At 47.5% G+C, this 20941-nt stretch overlaps 2 protein-coding genes across 2 annotated transcripts; both read right to left on the reverse strand.

Annotated features, from left to right (window-relative positions):
- Window positions 1–383: 383 nt before the first annotated feature.
- Window positions 384–4043, reverse strand: LRIT2 (leucine rich repeat, Ig-like and transmembrane domains 2). The gene is made up of 3 exons (XM_047826503.1): window positions 3934–4043; window positions 2875–3656; window positions 384–1144 (listed from the first exon to the last, which is right to left on the reverse strand). Exons 1-3 carry the CDS (start codon window positions 4041–4043, stop codon window positions 384–386), a joined length of 1653 nt encoding a protein of 550 aa, XP_047682459.1.
- Window positions 4044–9947: 5904 nt separating this feature from the next.
- Window positions 9948–20804, reverse strand: LRIT1 (leucine rich repeat, Ig-like and transmembrane domains 1). Its single transcript, XM_047826380.1, has 4 exons — window positions 20683–20804; window positions 16739–17205; window positions 12120–12425; window positions 9948–10912 (listed from the first exon to the last, which is right to left on the reverse strand). The coding sequence occupies exons 1-4, from the start codon at window positions 20802–20804 to the stop codon at window positions 9948–9950; spliced, it is 1860 nt and encodes a 619-aa protein (XP_047682336.1).
- Window positions 20805–20941: the final 137 nt, after the last annotated feature.

The following is a 20941-nucleotide window of genomic DNA, read 5'->3' on the forward strand; positions in this document are numbered from 1 at the left end:
AACTTTCTGGGCTTCAGCTTCTTCACCTGTAAAAAAAAAGGGGGGGGGGCAGAATTCTACCTTTCTCCAGTAGGATAACACATGTGAAATGTTATGTGTAAATGTTACAGAGCTATATATATGGAAAGAGTAACATTTATTGATTTCCAGTCACCATGTATAATAAGATAACTATCTGGACAGGACAAAGCTCCATTGCCATCCCTTCTGTGAAGAATTGTGTCTACCTGATCATTGTGTCAAGTTCGGTGCCTGGAACAGAGTAGGTGCTCAATAAATACTATTGAATGAATGGGTCAAGCCAAGTAGAGTTGCCACAGAGGGTGGGTTTAGGGATTAAAGGACCATGATTCCCCCCACCCCCTGCCCCCAGCCTGAGCTGTTCAGCCCCTGTCTTCCTCTCCATCTTTCTCTTCATCCCCGTCATCGTCTCTGTGCCCCAGGCGGTCCTCACAGACAGCTATGTGCTCTCTATAGGAGCAGTCCCTGTGCTGTGGCACAGCACGGGGGCACCTGGGAGCCTTCCTGCGGTGAGGACAGCAGTGCAGCCCCCACTCCCTGCAGCTGCAGGGGGCCTGGGCTGCCCAGACGTAGGCGCCCACAGGCACCGCCAGCAACACAGCGCACAGGACCACTGTGATGTGCAGGAGGCGCTCCCGTCCCTCCAGCTCGCCATGGTCTCTGCCCGTCACAAAGACCACACACCGGCCCCTGCGTGGGGGCTGGCCCCCCAGGCTGAGGCATGCCTCATACTTTGTGCTGGGAAGGAGGTCATCCACGGCGTACGTGTTGATCCCGGGGCCGATGTGGACCACCTCCTTCTTGAGTGTTTCATCTGATGCAATGTAGAGGGTGAACCATTTCTCCTCAGGGGTGTCAACCACCGCAAACCACTCCAGCAGAATCCCATGCACTGTCTGCTTGACGACCCTCAGGTCAACATAGGCATTGCCATCCGAGGGGAAAAAGGCAGAATGGGGCACAGACAGGGTCTGGGCAGGCTGGACTTGGAGGGAGATGACAAGGGTGCTCCTGCCGATGGAGTTGGAGGCCACACAGGTGTAATTACCCCTGTCCACCAAGTGGGCAGCAGGTATGACCAGCTCCGACAGAGCAGTATCTTCTGCAGTAGATGAGGTCAACACTGGGTGGGGAGAGAGCAAAACAGTTCCAATAGATATTTCTCTGACAGAAAGCTGGACAGCATTCAGCAATGCTAATTATTATTATTTTTCTGAGCTGAAGGTGACGATTTATTAAGCATATGTTTGGTGCCAGGTGTTTGCCTCTCAGCACCCCTGTAAGGTAAGTACCCCATTTTTACACATAACAAGTTGAGGATTGGAGTGATTAAGCAACTTGCCCCTTGTGAGAAATGATCAGAGGCAGTGACTGATCTGGAACCTTGCTCTTCTGCCTACGGAGACCACATTGTCAACTTCACTAGCTGCTCCCACCAAACTACCAGAAGCCTCACTGAGCCAACATCACGGTTTCTGGGAGATCTCTCGCCACCGTGTGATACTGTGAGCTTCAAGAAGGGTCTTTTTTGCCTGCCAGGTATAGAGAGGCTCAGAGTCTGGAGCCAAATGCCTGGGTTCTATCCCTTAAAAAGTATATGGTCCTGGACAAGTTGCTAAGATTCTCTTGGCTTCAATTTTCTCATCAGTAAAATGGGATGATAATAGTATCCTTTATGTAGGTTTGATACTAAGTGCTTAGTGCTAGCTGTTGTTATTACTGAGAGGATACATATAATACGGTACCAAAGAAACTGACTTCAAAGCATTAAAAAAGACATGCATGCATCTCACGGCTCTTAAAAAGGCTACAACAATAAATTCCACATTTCTCCTTCATTGGTATTTAACCTCAAGCCAATAAGATGTGATCAAAATGATGGGAAAAAATCAACAGTTCAGTTAGTTAGGTATTTTTTAATCTTCCAGTGGTTTTTCACTATGCACAACAAATATCTGGATAACTGACTATATTTCTCAAGTTTTACTCAGATATTTCTAGTTGTCTTCTAGACTTCAGGATATCCCTAGGGAAGCCACCTCTGGCCTGTGATATGTCCCAGTGCTGCAGGGTAGCATTAAAGGTGATTCCATCGAATGTATGAAAGCAGACCATAGAATTTCAGAAAATGAGAAGCAGGTTTGAATCCCAGTTGTGAGGCCCATGGAGGTCACTTCCTCATCCAGGGTCCCAGTAGTACAACTTTAAGCCGATAAGGTCTGAACAACACAGTGGTGGCAAGTGTAAAATTCAGTCTATATGTAGGAATTTCCAACCTTGCCCAATGGTAAGAATTAGTTGGGGAAAGAAAGAGGGGAGAAGAGGGAACTCTTGTTAATTTACATTATTCTTACGTCCTCCCCTGGACACAGTAAATCTGAATTTCCAGGGCAGGAGCCTGGAAATCTTATTTCAAACAAATACCCCAGGTAAGTCTGCTCCAGCAAATTTAAGAAATAAGTAATAGTCTCTAGAATGAGTCCTAGTCAGAAATTCTATGATTTAAAAATACATAGTATCGTATTTTGCATCTAGAAGACTCTCAGAGAATATATTTGTTCATGTATAATTTTATAATATTTATAGAATATGTTAAGCCAGCTCCAATACATATATTTACATATATACATGTATATCCTATAGGGATCTGTATGCAATCACTTAAAATCATGCCAATAGTGGAACTATATCTTGGAAACTTTCCTGTTGTGGTGAGTATAATTTAAGGCTATCCCAATCTTCCCCACACCTTTATTTCATGATTGACCCAGTTTAGAACCTCTCTACTGAGGATAGGGTTGCTGTAGACCTCAGTCTTTCCCAAGACACATTGAGAGGGTCCATGTGGCTTACCATCAAATTCTCTCCACATGCTCAGAGGATAAGTCCATACAATGGTTGGTGAGGGACTGGCCTGTGCCAGGCATCTCAGGGTCACATTCTGTCCCATCTGGATGGTGACACTGGCATTGGAGGTTGAGATCTGTGGCTTCATGCAAACACTGAGCTCAGTTTCATGAAAAAGCTGCCCTGCTTTGGAGAGAGGGTGTTGGCACACCAGGTAGGAATTCACCAGGATGACTGGAATGCTGTTGGACTTTACAAATTGGACAAGTCCCCTCAGGCGACAGTCACATAGCCAGGGGTTGTCGTGCAGTGCCAGCACCAAACTGGAGTGAATCCTGGCTCCGCAGCCAGGCTGATGGGGTTTCTGGTAGGCCAGCCAGTTCGAGAAGACACCCTTGGATACAACTGTAAGCCTATTGGAGGATAGGTCAAGGTAGGTCAGATTGACCAAGAACTGAAGAGCCAGCTCAGGGAGCACGTCAATCCTGTTGTGTTTGAGATCCAAGACCCTCAGAAGAGGGGTGGCTTGGAATGCTGTCCATGGCACTGAACGAAGTTTGTTCCCCTCCAGTCTCAGCTCTTTCAGTTCTGACAGGTGCTCCAGGGCTCCTAGGTGTATCACAGTGATGTTGTTAAAATTAAGCCAAAGGTATTCCAACGTGCTCATGTTGATGAAGGACCCTTGGGGTAGTTCGAATAAGGGTGAATTTTCAATTCTCAACCGCTTTAACTCTTCAGGAAGTTTCCTTGGGATCATTCCCAAAGAGGTAGACATGCACTGCAGAGCCCTGTACAAGAAACCACAAAATCTTTAAGATGAACATCAGGGAAGTGAGATCAGGTTTATTCTGGCATTAGATGTATGAATTAGAAGAAAAAAATATATATGCTATTCACTTGAAATAAAAGAGACCCATTTTGGTAAAAGTGCACAATTCTCCAAAGTTCAGCACCAACTAGAGATTTGCTGATTTCCTGCCAAATCTAGGCCTGTTCCCACTCCATAACTTCCCCAAATAAAACCCATCCCCTACAACCTTCTGGCATCTTGTTAGCACAGCGCACCTGCCGAAACTGTCCTCTGAGCAGGTACATCCTGGTAGACAGGATGGCTGAGCTGCATATGAATCCAGAAAGACCAGAACTAGCAGGCAATAGTGAGAAAATGAAGCCATATTCCCCTGTAAGAAACTACCTTGCAAGTTTTGAGTAAGTATAGTCCAAGCTTCCGAGTGGCAAATCCTATTATTGGTAATCCATGGTGATGTAGGTCAGCACAGCAGTGGCAAAGTCCCTGGATGCTCTGAGGTCTGTTATGGCCCAGATCACAAGCTCAATAAGAACTCATGAAGAGAGAGCTATGTGTCTTAACTAAGGTCACAAAATTTATCCTTTTTCTAGTTCTCAAGTCTAGAAAGCAAACTCTAAGCCAGTTGTCCTATTCAGCAATGATACTGTCTTCCCTCAGTTTCTTACAAAAAGATCCAAGAAACCAGCAAGTAATACTATCCTGAGCACTATGGTTCAAGTTATTTGGCCAGAATCCATCCAATATTTCTTCACAATTGGCTCCTGAAAGCTAGAATTTTCAACAGCTCTCTAGAAGTGAATGCATGGTGGGTAACAAAGATGTGACCACTCCCATCTCTGGCTTTCTCTCCATACCTGGCGTGATGGATTCATTCCTCTACTGTATTAAGGCAGCTTTTCTTGCCACTTGGATGACCAGAGACAGAGAAGCATCATGATACAGAGGTTAAACCACAAGATTGTGTTTTCTGATTAAACCAAAATGTGTTTCTTATCCTGGATCCTGAATGCTGTGTATGCCACATGATAAAGGCTTACATTTTAAGGTGAGATATATGTGGTTTGGGGTACTTTGTCACTCTGTAATCATTCAACAAATATTGGCCATGTGCTCTAAACCACACAATTTCTAGGTGTCAGGAATTCACTGGTGGACAAAACTTCATAGACCCTGTGGGGTCTTCTCTCTAGCTTATGCTTCCTTGTCTTGAGATCTTTGGAAAGTCACTAAGCTCCATGAATCTCAGTTTCTCCTCTGAAAAATAGGGAAATTAATAAACACGTCATAACATTTCTAGGAAAATTTGAGGTTATATAGAATAAAGTACCTAAAATACAGTAGATATATTGATTCCCTTCCCACACCAACAGACTCTTGAAAAGCAGAAAAGTCTACTTCCCTATTACTTGGGGTATTTCCTGGTGAATATTGAAATTCCATGAGTTCCCTTAAGACTCATGATATACATCATACCCTACAAAAGGCCTCAAGGAAGAAAATCCGCTTAGCAGTTAACCAGTGAGGGGGGAAATGGGTCACCAACTAAGCTGATTACACTCCAGGCTTTCTATCCAAGCCAGATATATTTGCTTGAGTTTTTTGTGTAGCTCTACAATCTGGATAGATCTCTGAAGTTCCTCTCAAGGTAGAAATCAAAACAAAGAGAGTGAAATGGGTGCAAAACTTGTGCTAGACATGGAGATGTGCTGCCTAGAGCCCCTTCAAGGAATAAGTCGATGCTCAGCTGCAAGGATTGCTTGCATGAGGTCATGCCCTTCCCAAAGCAAACCACATATAGCAACTGAGGGTGGGGTGCCCAAGGGCCCCGCCAGTTTGCCCTGATGGCAGACAATTCTGATTCTCACTCCAGAGAACTTGTACCAGGTTGGCCAAGATTTTTTCAAGCTTGCTTTTTGAAAAAAAAAATGTGATTCAATTCACTGCATCACAACCCACTAGTGAATTCTTTTCTCACCTCAAAATGTGGGGCCTAAAGAAATCTTCATCCCCCACAATTTCTTCCCTGTTCATCCCATGCTATCCTCTTCAAATGAATCCAGCTGAACCTAACTTTCCAGTGGTTTGATGAAAGCTTGAGAAGAGTATCCCCTGGCATGTCATTTCTGGACTCATGCAGGCCACTTCTGCACTGCTCCTTCTCCTCTCCCGACCCCTTCATCTCCTGGTTTCCTTATTTGGCATATGGGCAACTCTATGTTTTCAGTTAAGGTAAGAGACTGGGGCAATTAAAGCTGGGTTATGTCATTTACCTTAAATAACTAGTGGTTAAGTCGTGTTCCTAAAACTCAAGAGAATTAACCACAAGGGGAAGGAGTTTGAGAATATGACACCCTCATCTCCCTTCCAGTAGGATGTGTTCAGGAACTTGGCTGTTAGAATTATTAGTAGAGATAGTCATGAGAGAAGAGACATTCTGTTTATGAAATAATTAGATATGAATAGCCTCTGTGTGGTGGCTCCCTGGCTAGTCTTAATAGAACCTTAATAAGAGAGTTTTCTATCTATTCATTTGGAAAATGGCACCCTGATGTTAGTAGAACTTTGGGATGACTCAGACAGAGAACTAGGTGACATATCCAGAAGCAGACATGCTGTTTTCCCTCTTTTCAAGCTAGTGCTCTCTCTCAGTCTTCCATCTGCTGCCAACCCCATCTGAGATGTCTTCCTGGCTACCCATGCTAATGGCATGTCTGTGATGGACATACAAATGACTACATTCCCAAGCCTCCTTGAATAGGTGGGCTTTCCAACTAAAATTCTGGTTAATGGCATTTTAGAGGAAATAATGTTTTAAAAGCCCCTACATGATTCTCCAGGTTCTCTTCTCCCTTGTTACAGCAAGTGTTAACATTCCAGGTGGTGGAGTCTTCATTAGCCTGGGCCCCTGAGTGAATAAATGGAGCAGAGCCTACCCTCCATCCACATTTACCACAGACTGAAGAGACTCTGTAAAGGCAGGGATAAACCTTTCTATATTAAACCACTGAAATTTGGGAATTGTTAGCATAGCATAAGCCTAACCTATCCTGACTACAATACCTTTGCAATCAAATAACATGTTCAAGTACTCTTAAGTTTGTTTTTGTCTCCACTGGACTATATGATAGTTAAAGCAAACATTTCCAGCTCTAGGATCTTTAAAGGCACTGGTCACTGAGTAATTTCAATACCCTACATCAACTTTCTAGGATACAATTTCTGTTACTTGCCTTTTATACCTTGCAACTTACACATGCTACTTGAGATAAGTGGCATTGGACATACGCCCTGCTTAGGTTAAAAGAAATATAATTATGTTGTAGTTAGAAAAAGACATGATGGAGATGCCACAATCTCATTAAACCTCCAAACAAGGCTTCCAAGGACACCATGCTGTGGGACTACCCTGGTGTAGGTTGGTCTTCATCACTGGGAGACAAGAAATTATTTTCCCTGCCCTCTAAAAGGTTTTCAGGGACCAACTTATACTAATCAGACTCATATACCAAAAGATCAATATATAAACCAGACATCATTTTATTTTTTAGAGCGGGAATTAATTTTTTTCCAGTTACGTGAATATTTATGAGCATAATCCAGGATGGTTCCCCTCTACAAGAACAAACCAGGGAAGACAGAACACACAAAGGAAGACTGACAAGATGGAAATTGGGAGGCTGACTATCTTTGGAGTCATTCCATCCAGACCCACTAAAGCAGGTCTTAATGAATTATTGAAAATTTTGAATTCTCTTTCTTTCTCTCTCTCTCTCTCTCTCTCTCTCTCTCTCTCACACACACACACACACACACACACACACACACACATTCACATGATGTTGAATAAATACTAACAAATTCTTGCTTTCAAGTTCCTGAATTTTCTTCAAACAAGGTTTAATAAAACTGACTGGATGTTTATTGTCTTTGGGCCATTAATTTTTCAATCTTAATTGGCTCAGCCAATCATTTAGAGAAAACATCTTAATCATTTCAATAGATGGCTGCTTTCATCCACTTAATTTGTTCTGATTTGGGGAGTGCCTATCAATCTCATATAGCAAACAATCAGAATTGAGTCTTGGGTCTCAATAGCAGAAATGTCTTAATGAATCTACGTTGGGGTTTGGAAAGCTACCGCCTGAGAGCCAAATCCAGCCTGCCACTTGTTTTTGTAAATAACATTTTATTGGAACACATCCATGCCCATAACTTACATATTGTCTGTGGCTGCTTTCACACTCCATCAGAAGAGCTGAGTAGTAGTGACAGAGCCTAAAATATTTACTATCTGGCTTTCTTTACAGAATATGTTTGTTGACCCATGCTGTAGACAATGGTTTTGTCATCTTCCAACCAAATAATTTCTCTTACCAATGGCTATGGCCCATAAGTTATAGTCAGATGTACCCTCCGAGTGATGGGCAGAAAATATCCACATATGGAAATTCCATACTCATGTGTACTGGTGGTCTTATGGTTCCTACAGTTTTCAATGACTTGAAAAAATCCATTCCCATAATGAACTTGCTGTAGATCATGTTGTAGAGATCAACACTGAATAGTGACCTTCAGCTTGGCCAGAAAGTTATCAAAGACTTAGATCCTCCAAGAAAATTGATCACTACCCCCTACAAATCAGTCAACTCTTTGGGCTTCAGTTTTTTCATCTGTAAAATCAAGCAGCGCATACTCCATAATGGGTTGTTGTAAAAATCAAATAAGAGAAGGCAAGGAAATATGTTGTAAGGTCAGATGTTGTAAGGTCTTTTGTAAATGTGAGAGGGAGTACAGTAACTTTAGGCAATACCAGCAGGATAGTTCCCTGGGATTGCTTGCCATACCCAAATTTTCTCCGTTGTTGTCTAGAGGCCTTGGCACCAAACACCCTGAATGCTCCCCTTATGAAAGCCTGGACTTGTAGACAAGACACAACATTGACCCTTCTGCTGGAAACATTCATCTTCACCTGTTCACAGAGGTGTCTCAGAGGCTTCCCAACTTGAAGCAAACTGAACAGGAATCCCACCTTGAAGTGGCCTACTGAGTAACTGGGAAAGCCCTGAGACACCCTCAGGAATGCAGGTAATGTCAGTAATCCTAACAAAGACTGCTACATGGGAACAGAGGTGAGCTGTGTGCCAGACAGCATTGGGTGTACTGTGTCGCCCACCACGGAGGGTCTCTCAGATTCCTCCAGCCTGACATCTGAGAGTAAATGAGCAGTGGTCTCTTGGGCATCATCCAAATCAAATTTATTGCAATTCACTGAATTTATTGAAATCGAATGATTATCTCTAGGCAGAATGGCACCCAGAAAAAAAATGTTAGAATCCCTAAGTGTACACAGTGAGGGCACAGCGTGGGTCTGTGTGTGTGTGTGTGTGTGTGTGTGTGTGTGACTATACAAATTTGGCTAATGCATCAAGGGACTGCGTGTGTGAGTGCCTATGAGTTAGCATAAATGTAATCAAGATGCAGAAGAGGGGCATGGTAAGGACTGTCAACCCTGGAACCAACTGCCTGATTCTGACTCCAGAACTGCCACCTTCTAGTTGTGTGTACATTGTGGGCAATATAGTGGATTAGATCACTGCTCGGCAAACTATTTCCTGCCCCCCATCACCTCCCTGGCAGAGCTGTCCTTTGATGCCACATGAAAGTTGGGTTTGGCCATGGGACTTGGCTTTGGCAGAGAGAATATGGGCAGAAATGGCAATGTGCCAGCTCTACAGCCAAGCACTTAAGAGACATTGCCTATTTTTGTTCATTCCTCTGATATCATCTGACCTCTCCGAGAAAGACTGCCCCAAGTAGCCATTGACCCTTCATCCTGGGCCCCAAATAGAACTCATGAAGCAGAGACACCCTGGTCAACCCACAGACCTGTAGGTTGGGTGAAAATAGTGCCTGTTGCTGCATACTCCTGAGATTTTGCTTTTATTTGTTACATGGGAAAAACTGACTGATAGAAGCAGGTCGGTTAATCCCTGTTTCTTCTCCAGGAAAATGGGAGGGCCTTCTGCAAAGGGTTGTTATAAGAATTAAACAAGTCAGTGTATGTAAAGCACTTAGAACACTTCCTGGCACATAGTAAGTGCTTAATAAGTGTTAGCTGCTGTCACTGTGTGAACACGTATGAGTAAGCAGGAACCCAAGTGGGCAAGAGTGGGTGAGTGTGGGCTCAGGTGTCAGAGTGAGCAGGTGAGAGTGGAAGACAGAAAGTAGACGTGGCAGGTGTGTGGGCACCTGGAGGGGAGCACCCCCCTCAGCAGAAGTACTCATTGATCCGTCTGCCCCCCCTGCCCACCAAGACCTGAGAGTCCAGGCTGGAACGGGCCGAGAGGAGCCTGTCGGCCTCACTGAGGCTGTGCTGGGACAGCTCCTCAGAGCCATCCTCGCTGTGGCCCAGCCTCTCCAGGTTGACGTAGGCCTCGGCGGAGCCCCCAGAACGGCACTTCCGGCAGCGCCTTCGCAGAGCACCGCAGCAGACAAGCAGGGTGAGGGGCAGGGCGATGACAACAGCCACGCTGATCACCACCACATTGATGAGCCGCTGGGTGGCCTCGGCGTCTACCACCTCGTCCGTGGAGAAGATGACACACTGCTCCTTCTGGGGCACCAGGTCCCGCACACAGACACACGCCACGTACTTGGTCTTGGGCACCAGCCCACGGATGGTGATGCTGGTCTTTCCAGGCGGCACAACCACCCTCCGCATGCTGCGCTGCCCAAAGACAGCATAGAGGACACTGAAGGTAGTTATGCTCCCAGCCTGGGGGGCCTTCCACACCAAGGTCACACTCTGGTAAGTGTCTCCCACCACCTTGAGAGACCTCACCATCTGGGTCTCCTGGCGTCCCGCCTGCCCGTTCAAGCGTTCTCCTGGGATCCCCATCTGGAAGTGCTGGAGGGTCAGCTCCTCCTTCATGTTGGACACAGGGGGCCCAGTGGCCAGGACAGCAGGTCCAGGAATGTCAGGGACATGCCTGGCCACCATCTTGTTGTACGCGGCAGCTTCCGCCCCCTCACCTGTCCTTGCCCACAGTGCCCCTGGGCTCCCACCGTGTTCTGTGAAAGCTTGGGGCTCAGTGACGGCCAGGGAGATGACAGTCTCAGAGACTCCCAGGAAGTTCTTGGCCTGGCAGATGTAGTCTCCTGAGTCAAGGTGGGACACAGCAGGCAGGCCCAGCAGCGTCCAACTCGTGCCATCGCTGGCAACTTCCTGATGCACTGAGGGGAAAGAGGCATAAAGCAGGAAAATGAGTGGGCCCATCTGCCCCAAGCTTCCTCCTAGGGTCAAGTTCATGGCCCCTGGACTGTGCATACTCTTGTATACATAGGAGACCTTGTCATCCTGAGAAACCACTGGGAGTTACTCAACTTTTCTTAGACTAGCCAAGGGGATCAAGATCACCTGGGCTCAAATTTGGGGAGACCTAGGCTCAGGCTGAGTCTCAGGATGATCTGCCTTCTAAATCTGTATTCTTCAGGGCCCTGGAATCCTATAGAACGGACTCCTTAGGGGGGCAGGCTGTGCTCTGTGGGGGAAGGTGGGTCAGGGTGAACACGAGACAGAGCCCTAGGCGGAAGCACATTGCCACCCTGCCCAGACACACTGCCACCTCCATCAGAGTGTCTTAGACTTTGTGTTTTACATAATGAAGCTCCTTATACAATGTTTGTTTGTCAATTGATTTCAAACCCACAATCCCAGAGCAACACTCGCCAGCCTAGTTGAAGGAGACCCCGAAGGGAGCTGCGAGGACATGCGGTTTTCTGGTCATGCACTAAGAAACGATCCCTCCTCAACCCCTTGCCTGCACGCAGGTAGGCTGTGACTCTGGTAAACCCCACCATCCTGTACCAGAGATGAACCATCTCTGTCTACACAGCAAAAATAACATGGGAGGCTGTGTGCTGTAGGCCAAGCTTTTAGCATCTCAGATTCTGTTGACTTACAAAACAAAAAGGATAACCAGGTTGTTCTTTAAAGTTCAGTGACATTATGCACATAATGTACTCAACACCTAAGGAGCTCAATAGATGGTAACTCATATTATTAATCACTCCTAGTGAAACTGGCTTAACATTCACAACTTGGAAACTTACTATAAATATCAAATACACTAAGAGTATCTTCCACCAAAATGGCAGCATTTTGTTCCTCCCAGGGTGGGCCCTGATCAGAGTGTCTTCTGGAATATGTAGGGCAGGTTGACAGCTATTGTCATCATGGAAGCCACTGTCCCATGTTCTGTCTGGGCAGAGCCTGTCTACCTCCACTCAGCCACAACAGGAGTAAACAGCCTCACTCAGCTGACCTCCCTCTCCTCAGCAGACCTGACCTCCCACCAAAGATGCTGACATCCCCACCCTCCCCCCCCACCCCCGCACTCAGTCTGCAATCTCAGCACCACAGTCCCTGTAGCTCACAAACCTGTGCCGTTGAGCGGATACCCGTTGGCTCTCCTCCAGCTCATCTCCGGCCCAGGGACCCCGGTGGCCCCACAACGTAGCAATACTGAACTGCCCAGAGGGGACCTGAGGCTGGCTACCCCTGGACGGATCTCCGGACTCTGGCACTTCCTCAGTTCCAGCTGGCTGAGGGCCACTCCGGCCAGGCTGCGCGGGCTGGCACACTTCAGCCTGGCCTCTATGAAAGCCAGGTTTGGGGCCCAGCCTTCCAGGAAACGGGCTAGGTCATAGAGGCGGCAGTCACATACCCAGGGGTTGTCCTGCAGCCCTGCAGGGATGAGAGGGTAAGTAAGAGGTGAGCCCTCGATATTCATATCCCCATGCCCAGCCCCCCTGCCCCGTCAGGGAGGACAAGGCATATCCTGAGCTCAGAGTCAGCAGACCTGGCCTCCAGGTCCAGCTCCTTGCCTCTCTAGCTGTGCAACCTTAAGGCTGGTTCTTCAACTTGAATGATAGCAGTACTTCCCTTTCAGGGTTGCTATAGGCATAAATAAAAACAAATCCTGTTAAGCATTTGGGTAAGCCATACAGCATACTGAGAAAATTGGCAATTACTGCTGCCATTCCTGGACTGACCCTTTCAGGCTACTGGTCAGGCAGCGAGGATTTCAGCAATACCTGCAATATGCCAAAATAAATTTCTCAAAATTCTTTGTGACCCCTGACCCTTGATCCCTGTCCTCTCAGTTCAGTGTGGAACTCTCAGCATCACCCCAGTAAGGAGGGTGGCTCTGACATTGGTCCCTTTGATACAAGCTCAAAAGGGGAGGAGTGAGGAGGCCAGGAAGTCAAATCCTATGTCATATCCCCAGCCCTCTTTACTTTAAAATTGGACTTATTTATAAAGATGACAGTAGGTCACTGCACCCACCCTTCTACATCCAAGAGCCTTCTACAGATACAGGCGTATCATGTGTCCTCATACCTAAAGCACGATTCCTTTTTACATGTTTGCATTTCTGAAATACGGAATGAATTCATTTCATGTGGTGTCTTTTTACCCCCAAAGATTGTTATTAAATTTGATAGTATGTCTAATAATCAATGGCATATTATTTATTTGCATGCATATATTTGATTATTTACTTGCATGCATATATTTGATATATTTGGAAGGGGAAATGTAAGGTTTGAGGAGGTCGCATATACATCTGCTTGTACACGCGTGACTCTCAGGTCCTTCTGAACACCAGTTGGGAGGATACCAGTTCCTTCTTCTATCCATCCTCACTCCATCCCTCTCGTAACCGCTACCCTGTATCACTGGTTAAATGCATTTAATGATACATCTGCACCCCAAGAATCATGAGCACCCAGCTCTGGTGGTGAGCTACCTGGCTTTCACCTCTTACAATTGAGCCCCCAAAGAATGAATGCAAATAGCAAAGTTAAATGACAGGGAAACTTTTACCCCTAAGACTGGCAGAAGTTAAATCTTCCAACCATTTAAATTATTAGCCTTATGAGGGAATAAATTTTCATCTATCTTCTTCCCTGCTATGTCCCCAGCACCTAGAACCAAGCTCCCACACTGATAGGCACTCAAGTAAACTGGCAGAGTGAACACCTGCATTTGTGGTCTCGCACAGCACAGGTGTGGGGTGAGAATTGGCCCAGCCACTTGGAGACTATTAGACTGATATTAAACTGTCTAATGTGCACACTCCATGACCTATTCCATTTTTCAGTTCCTATCCTAGAGAAACATTTGTCTACGTGCACAAGGATGCATTGTCAAGAATGTTCTCTGTATCATCATAGCTGTTAATAAAATAATGGAAACGATCTAAGGGGCCAATAAAGGGAGAATGGCTAAATTAACTGTAGTATAACTATACTATTAAAAATTATGCAGTAGTTTATAAATAATGAAGCTGATCCATTTGTAGCAACTTACAAAGATTTCCAAGACCTATTGTTGAGTGAAGAAGTTAGTGCTGGTTGATATAAACAATATGACATATACAATCTGAAACTTTATGTAAAACACAGATAAAATTTCTATGTGTATGTATGTTTATATATGTATGTGTATGTAAATGCATTATTTTTTTATTTTATTTTTAATTTTTTTATTAAAAAATTTTTTTTAATGTTTATTCATTTTTGAAAGACAGAGAGAGACAGAGCACAAGCAGGGGTGGGGTGGTGAGAAAGAGGGACACAGAATCCAAAGCAGGCTCCAGGCTCTGACTTGTCAGCACTAGGGCCCGACATGGGGCTTGAACTCACGAACCACGAGATCATGACCTGAGCCGAAGTCGGATGCTCAACCAACTGAGACACCCAGGCGCCCCATAAATGTATTATTTTTAAGGAGGCTTCACACCCAGTGCAGAGCCTGGCGCAGGGCTTGAACTCACAACCCTGAGATCAAGACCTGAGTTGAGATCAAGAGTTGGACGCATAACTGACTGAGCCACACAGGCACCCCTGCAAATGCATTCAAAAAGAGAACATGCAAATGAACGTAACAGTGCTACCTGTTAGAAGGGGGAGAAGGATTCGGGATCAGAAGAGGGAACAAAAGGGTCTTTAGCTTTTTCTATAATATTTTAATTTTTTGTAATTTTTTTATTTATTTTTGAGACAGAAAGAGACAGAGCATGAGCAGAGGAGGGGCAGAGAGAGAGGGAGACCCAGAATCCGAAGCAGGCTCCAAGCTCTGAGGCTCCAGGACTGTGAGATCATGACCTGAGCTGAAGTTTGATGCTTAACCGACTGAGCCACCCAGGCACCCCAGCTTTTTCTGTAATATTTTAAATGTTTACATATAATCATGTGTGAGTTATGTAATTAAAATTAATATTAATTTTCTGTAATGAATTATGCCACCTGTCACCCTCATGGCTAGGTATGAGCTTTAGGCAGGAAAAGAGATGGTTCACCTGTTAAGACATTGGTTCATTACAAACAAGAAGGAATCAAAGAGAGGGGGTCAGCTAGTATAACCATTCAACTCTGCTTTGGGCAACTGAGTCGCAGGGGGCCTTTTCCTGGCTGCATGACCTGGAAGATCGCTTGTACTTCATTTTCCTTATTTGTAATACTGGGTGAATACCTCTTGCCCTGGCTGCCTGACATGGTCATTGCAGTAAAGTTATCAGATATTTCATATATATGTATGAAATTTATATAGCATACATATATTGAAAAGGGAATTCAGTTAAATGTTATTTTCAAATAAATAATTTTTTTCCCTGTGAGTACTATCTTATATATTATCCTTTATCAGATGAGAAAGTCTGCAGAGAGCTGGAATGGGGCTTGCTGTTCCCTGCCCTGTTTGCAGGCAGTGAGGCTTCTAAATATTCCCTCGTTGAGAGACTCTCCTGGGCCTTGGGGCAGGAGCTGCCCCAAACCATTCTGAGACTGCTCCAGCCCCTGGTGCTGGACCCTATATGAGCCAAGGTATGTTCCAGGCACATGCTGCTAGGAGGGCTCTCTTCTGATACTATCCACCCACTCCCCACCACCCACCCTCTGCCACAACTCCCCATCCCCTCACAGGACAGAGGAAAGAGAATCAGTCTATCTGACATGAGCCTTGGGCCCAAACCGCTACTTACTAAACCTCAGGTTGTGTTTGTTCATCTGTAAAACAAAGGACATTATACTTGCACTATCTACCCCCTGGGATATGGTGAGGGTCAAGTTCTGTGAGGGAGCAAGAAATTTAGGGAAGCTTCAGTGCCACACTAATGCAGATGGCCAGTAAGGACTGACCAGTTAGCAAAGAGTTAGGACCACCTTCCATCCATGTATGTGTACCTAGTGCTTAGAGGAGACTGTCAAGGGGGTGGGGTGTTCACATGTTTTGAAGATTGTTGGAAGTTGGGTTTCCTGGAAGCAGACTCTGAGATGAACATGTGCAGCATGTTCATTAAGGAGGAAAGGAAGGAAGGAAGGAAGGAAGGAAGGAAGGAAGGAAAGAAGGAAGAGGGAGACACAGAGTTGAGAAGTGGGCCTGGTGAATCCCTGGGGGACTCGGGAGCTGAAATAACCCATCAGAGTCATGCCAAGCAGCTGGGTCCTTAGACTCCCACCTGACAGGTCTTTGGATAGGGGCTGTGTCCGGAAAGGATGGGTGGCTTTGGGCAAGGCTGCTCTGCAGCTACGGCTGTCCCTGACAGGGCTGGCAGCTGAAGGCCACTGCTGACAGTGCCCTCAAAACCTGGGCAGCCAGCTCTACCTTGACAGGGACCCAGGTGGCACACCACTGTGCCTGCCACATGTACCTACTGTGTGCTAAGAACTGTCTTTTACTTGCAACTCCAACCTTTTGAGATAGATGTTATTGCCATTCTCTCTTTACAGAAGGGGAACCAAGGCACAGAGAAGCTAAGCAATTTACCCCGGGGACACACAGCTAGTAAAAAGCAGCGCTGGGATTTGAACTGGCAGCAGCTTGAGCTCCAAACCTGCCAGTGTGTGCCTCTCACTCAGTCTTCACTCAGATCCAGAAGGCAGGCGTGATTTCTATTTTTCGGGTAAAGAATCAAGACTCAGAGAGGCTTAATAACTTGCCTAAGACCCGCAGGCTCCCCAAGCTAGCTCCAAGTGAAGGATACCGCCCCTTACCTAGCACCAGCCTGGTGTGGTGGCCGGGAAGGAAGGGCCCGGTCTGCAGGTGAGCCCAGGTGGCCAGCAGCTCCTGCGGGAGCCTCAGCAGCTGGTTGCTGGAGAGGTCGAGGAAGGTGAGATTCCCCAGGAAGCGCGCGGCCTCGGGCGGCACGGCTGAAAGGCGGTTGGCCTGCAGGTCCAGCAGCCGCAGCTGGGGGGCGTCCCTGAGCGCCGCCCAGGGGAAGGCGGCCAAGCGGTTCCCGGGCAGGCGCAGCTCACGCAGGCGGCGCAGGCCCCTCAGCATGAGGCCGCTGAGCTCGCTGAGGGCGTTGTAGGGCAGCCACAGCTGCTCCAGGCGGCCCAGCGGCCTGAAGGCCTCTCCGGGCACCTTGCGAATGGCCGTCCGCTCCAGGCGCAGTCTAGAGGTGTCCGGAGGGACGGACGCGGGGGGCAGGGTCATGTCGGGGTCGCTGCACACCACCGTCCTGGTCACAGAAATGGGGGACATTTGAGCGAGGGTCCTGTCGGGTCCGCGATCCTACCCCGCTCCCTCCCGGACCTTCCTTCAGGAGGCCTCCCGGTCTGCACGGGAACCGGGACCACCAAACCCAGGCTCCAGGCTGAGGTGGGCCCTGGAGTGGCGCCGCGGACGAGCAGACTCCGGATTTCCCTTTGAGGGGTTCTTGCTTTGAGAGCCTTTCGCAGGGGTCCCAGAGGGCCATTTGGTCCTGTCCCTGGCTGAAGGACCTCTGTGTCCCCTTACAACTCACACCACCTACAGTGCATTAAGAATGAATGGTATTCATAAATCTTGAGATCATTTTGAGCATTGCATCACTGCATATATGTGTTAAAAGTGTTCCTTTGTTAAATTATACCTCAGTTTTTGTGATATTATTTATATGACATATATGTAATATCATATCATACAATTATATATATAACTTGGGCATCAGAAATGAAGCCATACACTCACTGGGTGCCTCAAGCCTCCCCTGACCCGGAGGGACCACGAGGTGATTAAGATGTTTAAGAGCTAGGACTTGGCCCCTGCAGTTGGATTCATATCTGGGCTCTCTGCTTGCTGGCTGTGTGTCCTTGAGTATATTATATAACTTCTATTTTCCTCAGTTTCCCACAACCTCCCACCACCTCCCCGAGGTGGTTTCAGGGTTTAAGTGAGGTCCTGCTGTGTACCAGTTCTGCAGACCTGTCATCTGGAGGAGTGCAATGCTATTTATTGACCACTATCAAAAATTCCTGCATCCCAGCGCTGCAAAGCTCCTTGCAGTGATCCCTCTGCCCAGACAGTGACCTCCTAAACTTTGTTCTATTAAGTTTGGCACTAAAACAGAGGATAGAGAGATAAAAAGAAGCAGGCCTTGCCGTCCAAGAACCTACAGTTCAAGGCTGTGTTACGTGCCGTCTCGGAGAGAGCAGCACACCCACATAAAGTAAAAAGGAAAAGATTCTCAAGGAGATAAAACTTGGAGGCTAGACCAGAGGGACCCAGCCCTTGTGCAGCCTATTTCATCTAGAGGGCTTCTCCGCTCACACTGGAGCAGGTGGGGGCAGTGGTCACGTTTTGCTTTGCTAGGGGACCTTGTTCTTTTTGTACTGCTCACATCAGGCCTTCCTGATGTAACACACACTCTGCCAGCATCCATCAGTTCAGCCTGAATACTCTATTCGGAGTTGACTGGCTGAACTTGACTTGCTTTTCCTTGTCAGTGGCACAGGGGCTCCCACCCACTCACATTCTTCAGGTATACATGGACGCCCCTACTGAGGGATGGGTGCTGTGGAGATTCAGAAGAATATCAGACTCATAGCCCCTGTCCCTATACAATAGCTTACAATCCAGCTAAGGAAGATATCACTGGTGGCAGTGATATTTTCAATGATAATGGAAGTTTGACTGTTGCAAAGAGGAAGGTCTGGATGTAGGAGGGAGGAAGGCAGTTGACCGGAAACATGCCCTGAAATTTATCAAGGGAGGGATCAAAGAAACCACTAAGAAGCCAGCAGGAGCCAACAGCACATCTGGTGGGGCAAACTGGGCATAAAGAACATGGGAACACTTCTGTCCTGGTGCCCAGACTGGGCCCCCCAAGGAAACCCCAGTATCCACAAGTACCCACAAGTTCATGATCGTGGGAGCATGGAGCATAGGCAGGTCACCCAGGCTATCCTGATGTAAGGATGGAACCCTCTGACAGTCCCTGGTTGGAGGTGGGCTGAGGAAGGCATCTGGGACGAGGAGGAAGCCTCCGTCTGACTTTGCTATCTGTGCTTGTGGCCATTGGGGACCTCAGGGCCTCCTATAGCCTTTCCTGGCATCGTTGCCCTCATAGGACACTCCATGCAGATGGGCTGGTGCCTATCAGTCATGGGACTGTCAGGCAGGTGGAACTGATGGTAAGAGCTCTGGCTTCAGAGGAAAGATGGCTACTGGCTGACATTAGAGCCCTGGAAACTGACCTTGGAATTTTATTTTCTATCTTAAGGCTAACCTGGTATCACAAGCCCTCCCCTGGTCCCTGCCCATGACAGAATTACCAGTTGAGAAGAGATCTGGAAATGGAACCAAAGCCGTGGGTTCTAGGACCAGGTCTGTCACTGATGCTGTGTGATTCTCAGCCCTGTGCTTTCTGTAAGTAGCAGGAGAGGCTCTTCATCACCCTAGTCACACTGTCCTTGGCCAGAGGCTATTTCCTGGCTGGCTCAGGGCTTAGCCCTGGCTTTTTTTGAGGATAGAATCCTTACCTCTGATGATCCATATGAATTGGACCATCAGAGACTTGGGTCAAAAACGGAGTTCTTGTTTTTCAGACCACACAGGGTATCCTTTCATGGGGGGGGGGGGGTGACTCTCCATTCTTTCCATCCCCTCACACCCGATCAACCCAACACCCATTGCCAGGATCATTGTAAGTGTCACACTGATAACACTGCTGCCCTGATCAGAAATCATCAGTGGCTCCCAGCACCCATCTAAGACAAGGGAGAAAGGGAGAATGGAATTCTAAAATGTTAAAAAGATGGTAGGAAAGGCCCTGAGCCAAGGACTGAAATTCGTAAACAAGTTGGGAAATGCGATGGTCACTAGTGGATAAGTTGAAGATGTCAGAGAAAAGATAGTCTAAAGACTGCCAAAGAGAAAAGGAGAGGAGGCCATGGTGGGAGAGCAAGGGTCCACAAATCACAGTGGCTTTGGAACATCCCATGGAAGGGAGGAGGAGAGGATGGAGGTGCTCTCAGAGCTCAGGTAGGGCTTGGGGAAAGTCAAAGAAACGGGTGAGGATATAGGGGTGCTTGCTTGCAATGGAATGAGCACTCCTGGGCTTTTGGAAAGCCCGTAGAAATATGTTGAGGCCGAGGCTCCTGGGGGATGGGCCAGAGGTGCCCCAAAGTGGGAAAAACATGAGGAGGCAGGTGGTCACATTCTGGGTGGGGTGGTAAGAAATACCTGGGCTGTACTGGGTAACCCCAGAAGCTAAGGCAAGAGAATGGAAGAGGCCTGGGAGAAAAGGGGCTAGGGAGATATAGAGAGAATGGTGGAATACAATGGAAGGAAGAAAGGAAGCAAGCAAGGAAGGAAGGAAGGAAGGGGGAAAGGAGAGGAAAAGAAAGAGGTAACAGAGAGACTTCTCATGCCCTTTGGAGGGTTTCCCTCCACCAGGATCCTGGAGGAGGACTCAGGATGGATCTCCTGGAGTGGGCACACTGTGTCCCACCCCTGCCCCCACGTGTAAAGAAAGGGACTTGGTACTTCCCATGCCCTGCTGGCTGGAAGACAATGGAAAGCAGACCAGCCCCCTAGGACACTTGGGCCTCAAGGGCCTGGAAGATAGAGGTCTCACCCAGCCATGTTCTGAGGGCCCTGCATACAGCCCTCCCAACCCAGCCAAGCTGCTAGAGGGAAGCGGCGGGCTACCCATCCCACACACCTGGTGACATACCTGGCCTTGCTGCCATCACCCAGGACGTGGAGGCTGCAGCTGCATTGAGAGGGGCAGGAGCCGTGGGCTGGGGGGTGCCCCCAGAGGGCCAGGAGCCAGAGCATGCCCACTGCCACCCTCATGGCTCCTGGCTCCTCTGTAGCCCAGGCAGGGGCCTGTCCCTGGACTGCTCTCTCGTCCCAGCCCAGGAAGCCCAGCAGCTGCCCACTGGCTCATCAGCTACCCCCCCCCCCCGCCCCCGCCTGAGGCCGTGGGATAA

This window comes from Prionailurus viverrinus, chromosome D2, assembly GCF_022837055.1.
Source record: "Prionailurus viverrinus isolate Anna chromosome D2, UM_Priviv_1.0, whole genome shotgun sequence".
Taxonomy (NCBI): domain Eukaryota; kingdom Metazoa; phylum Chordata; class Mammalia; order Carnivora; family Felidae; genus Prionailurus; species Prionailurus viverrinus.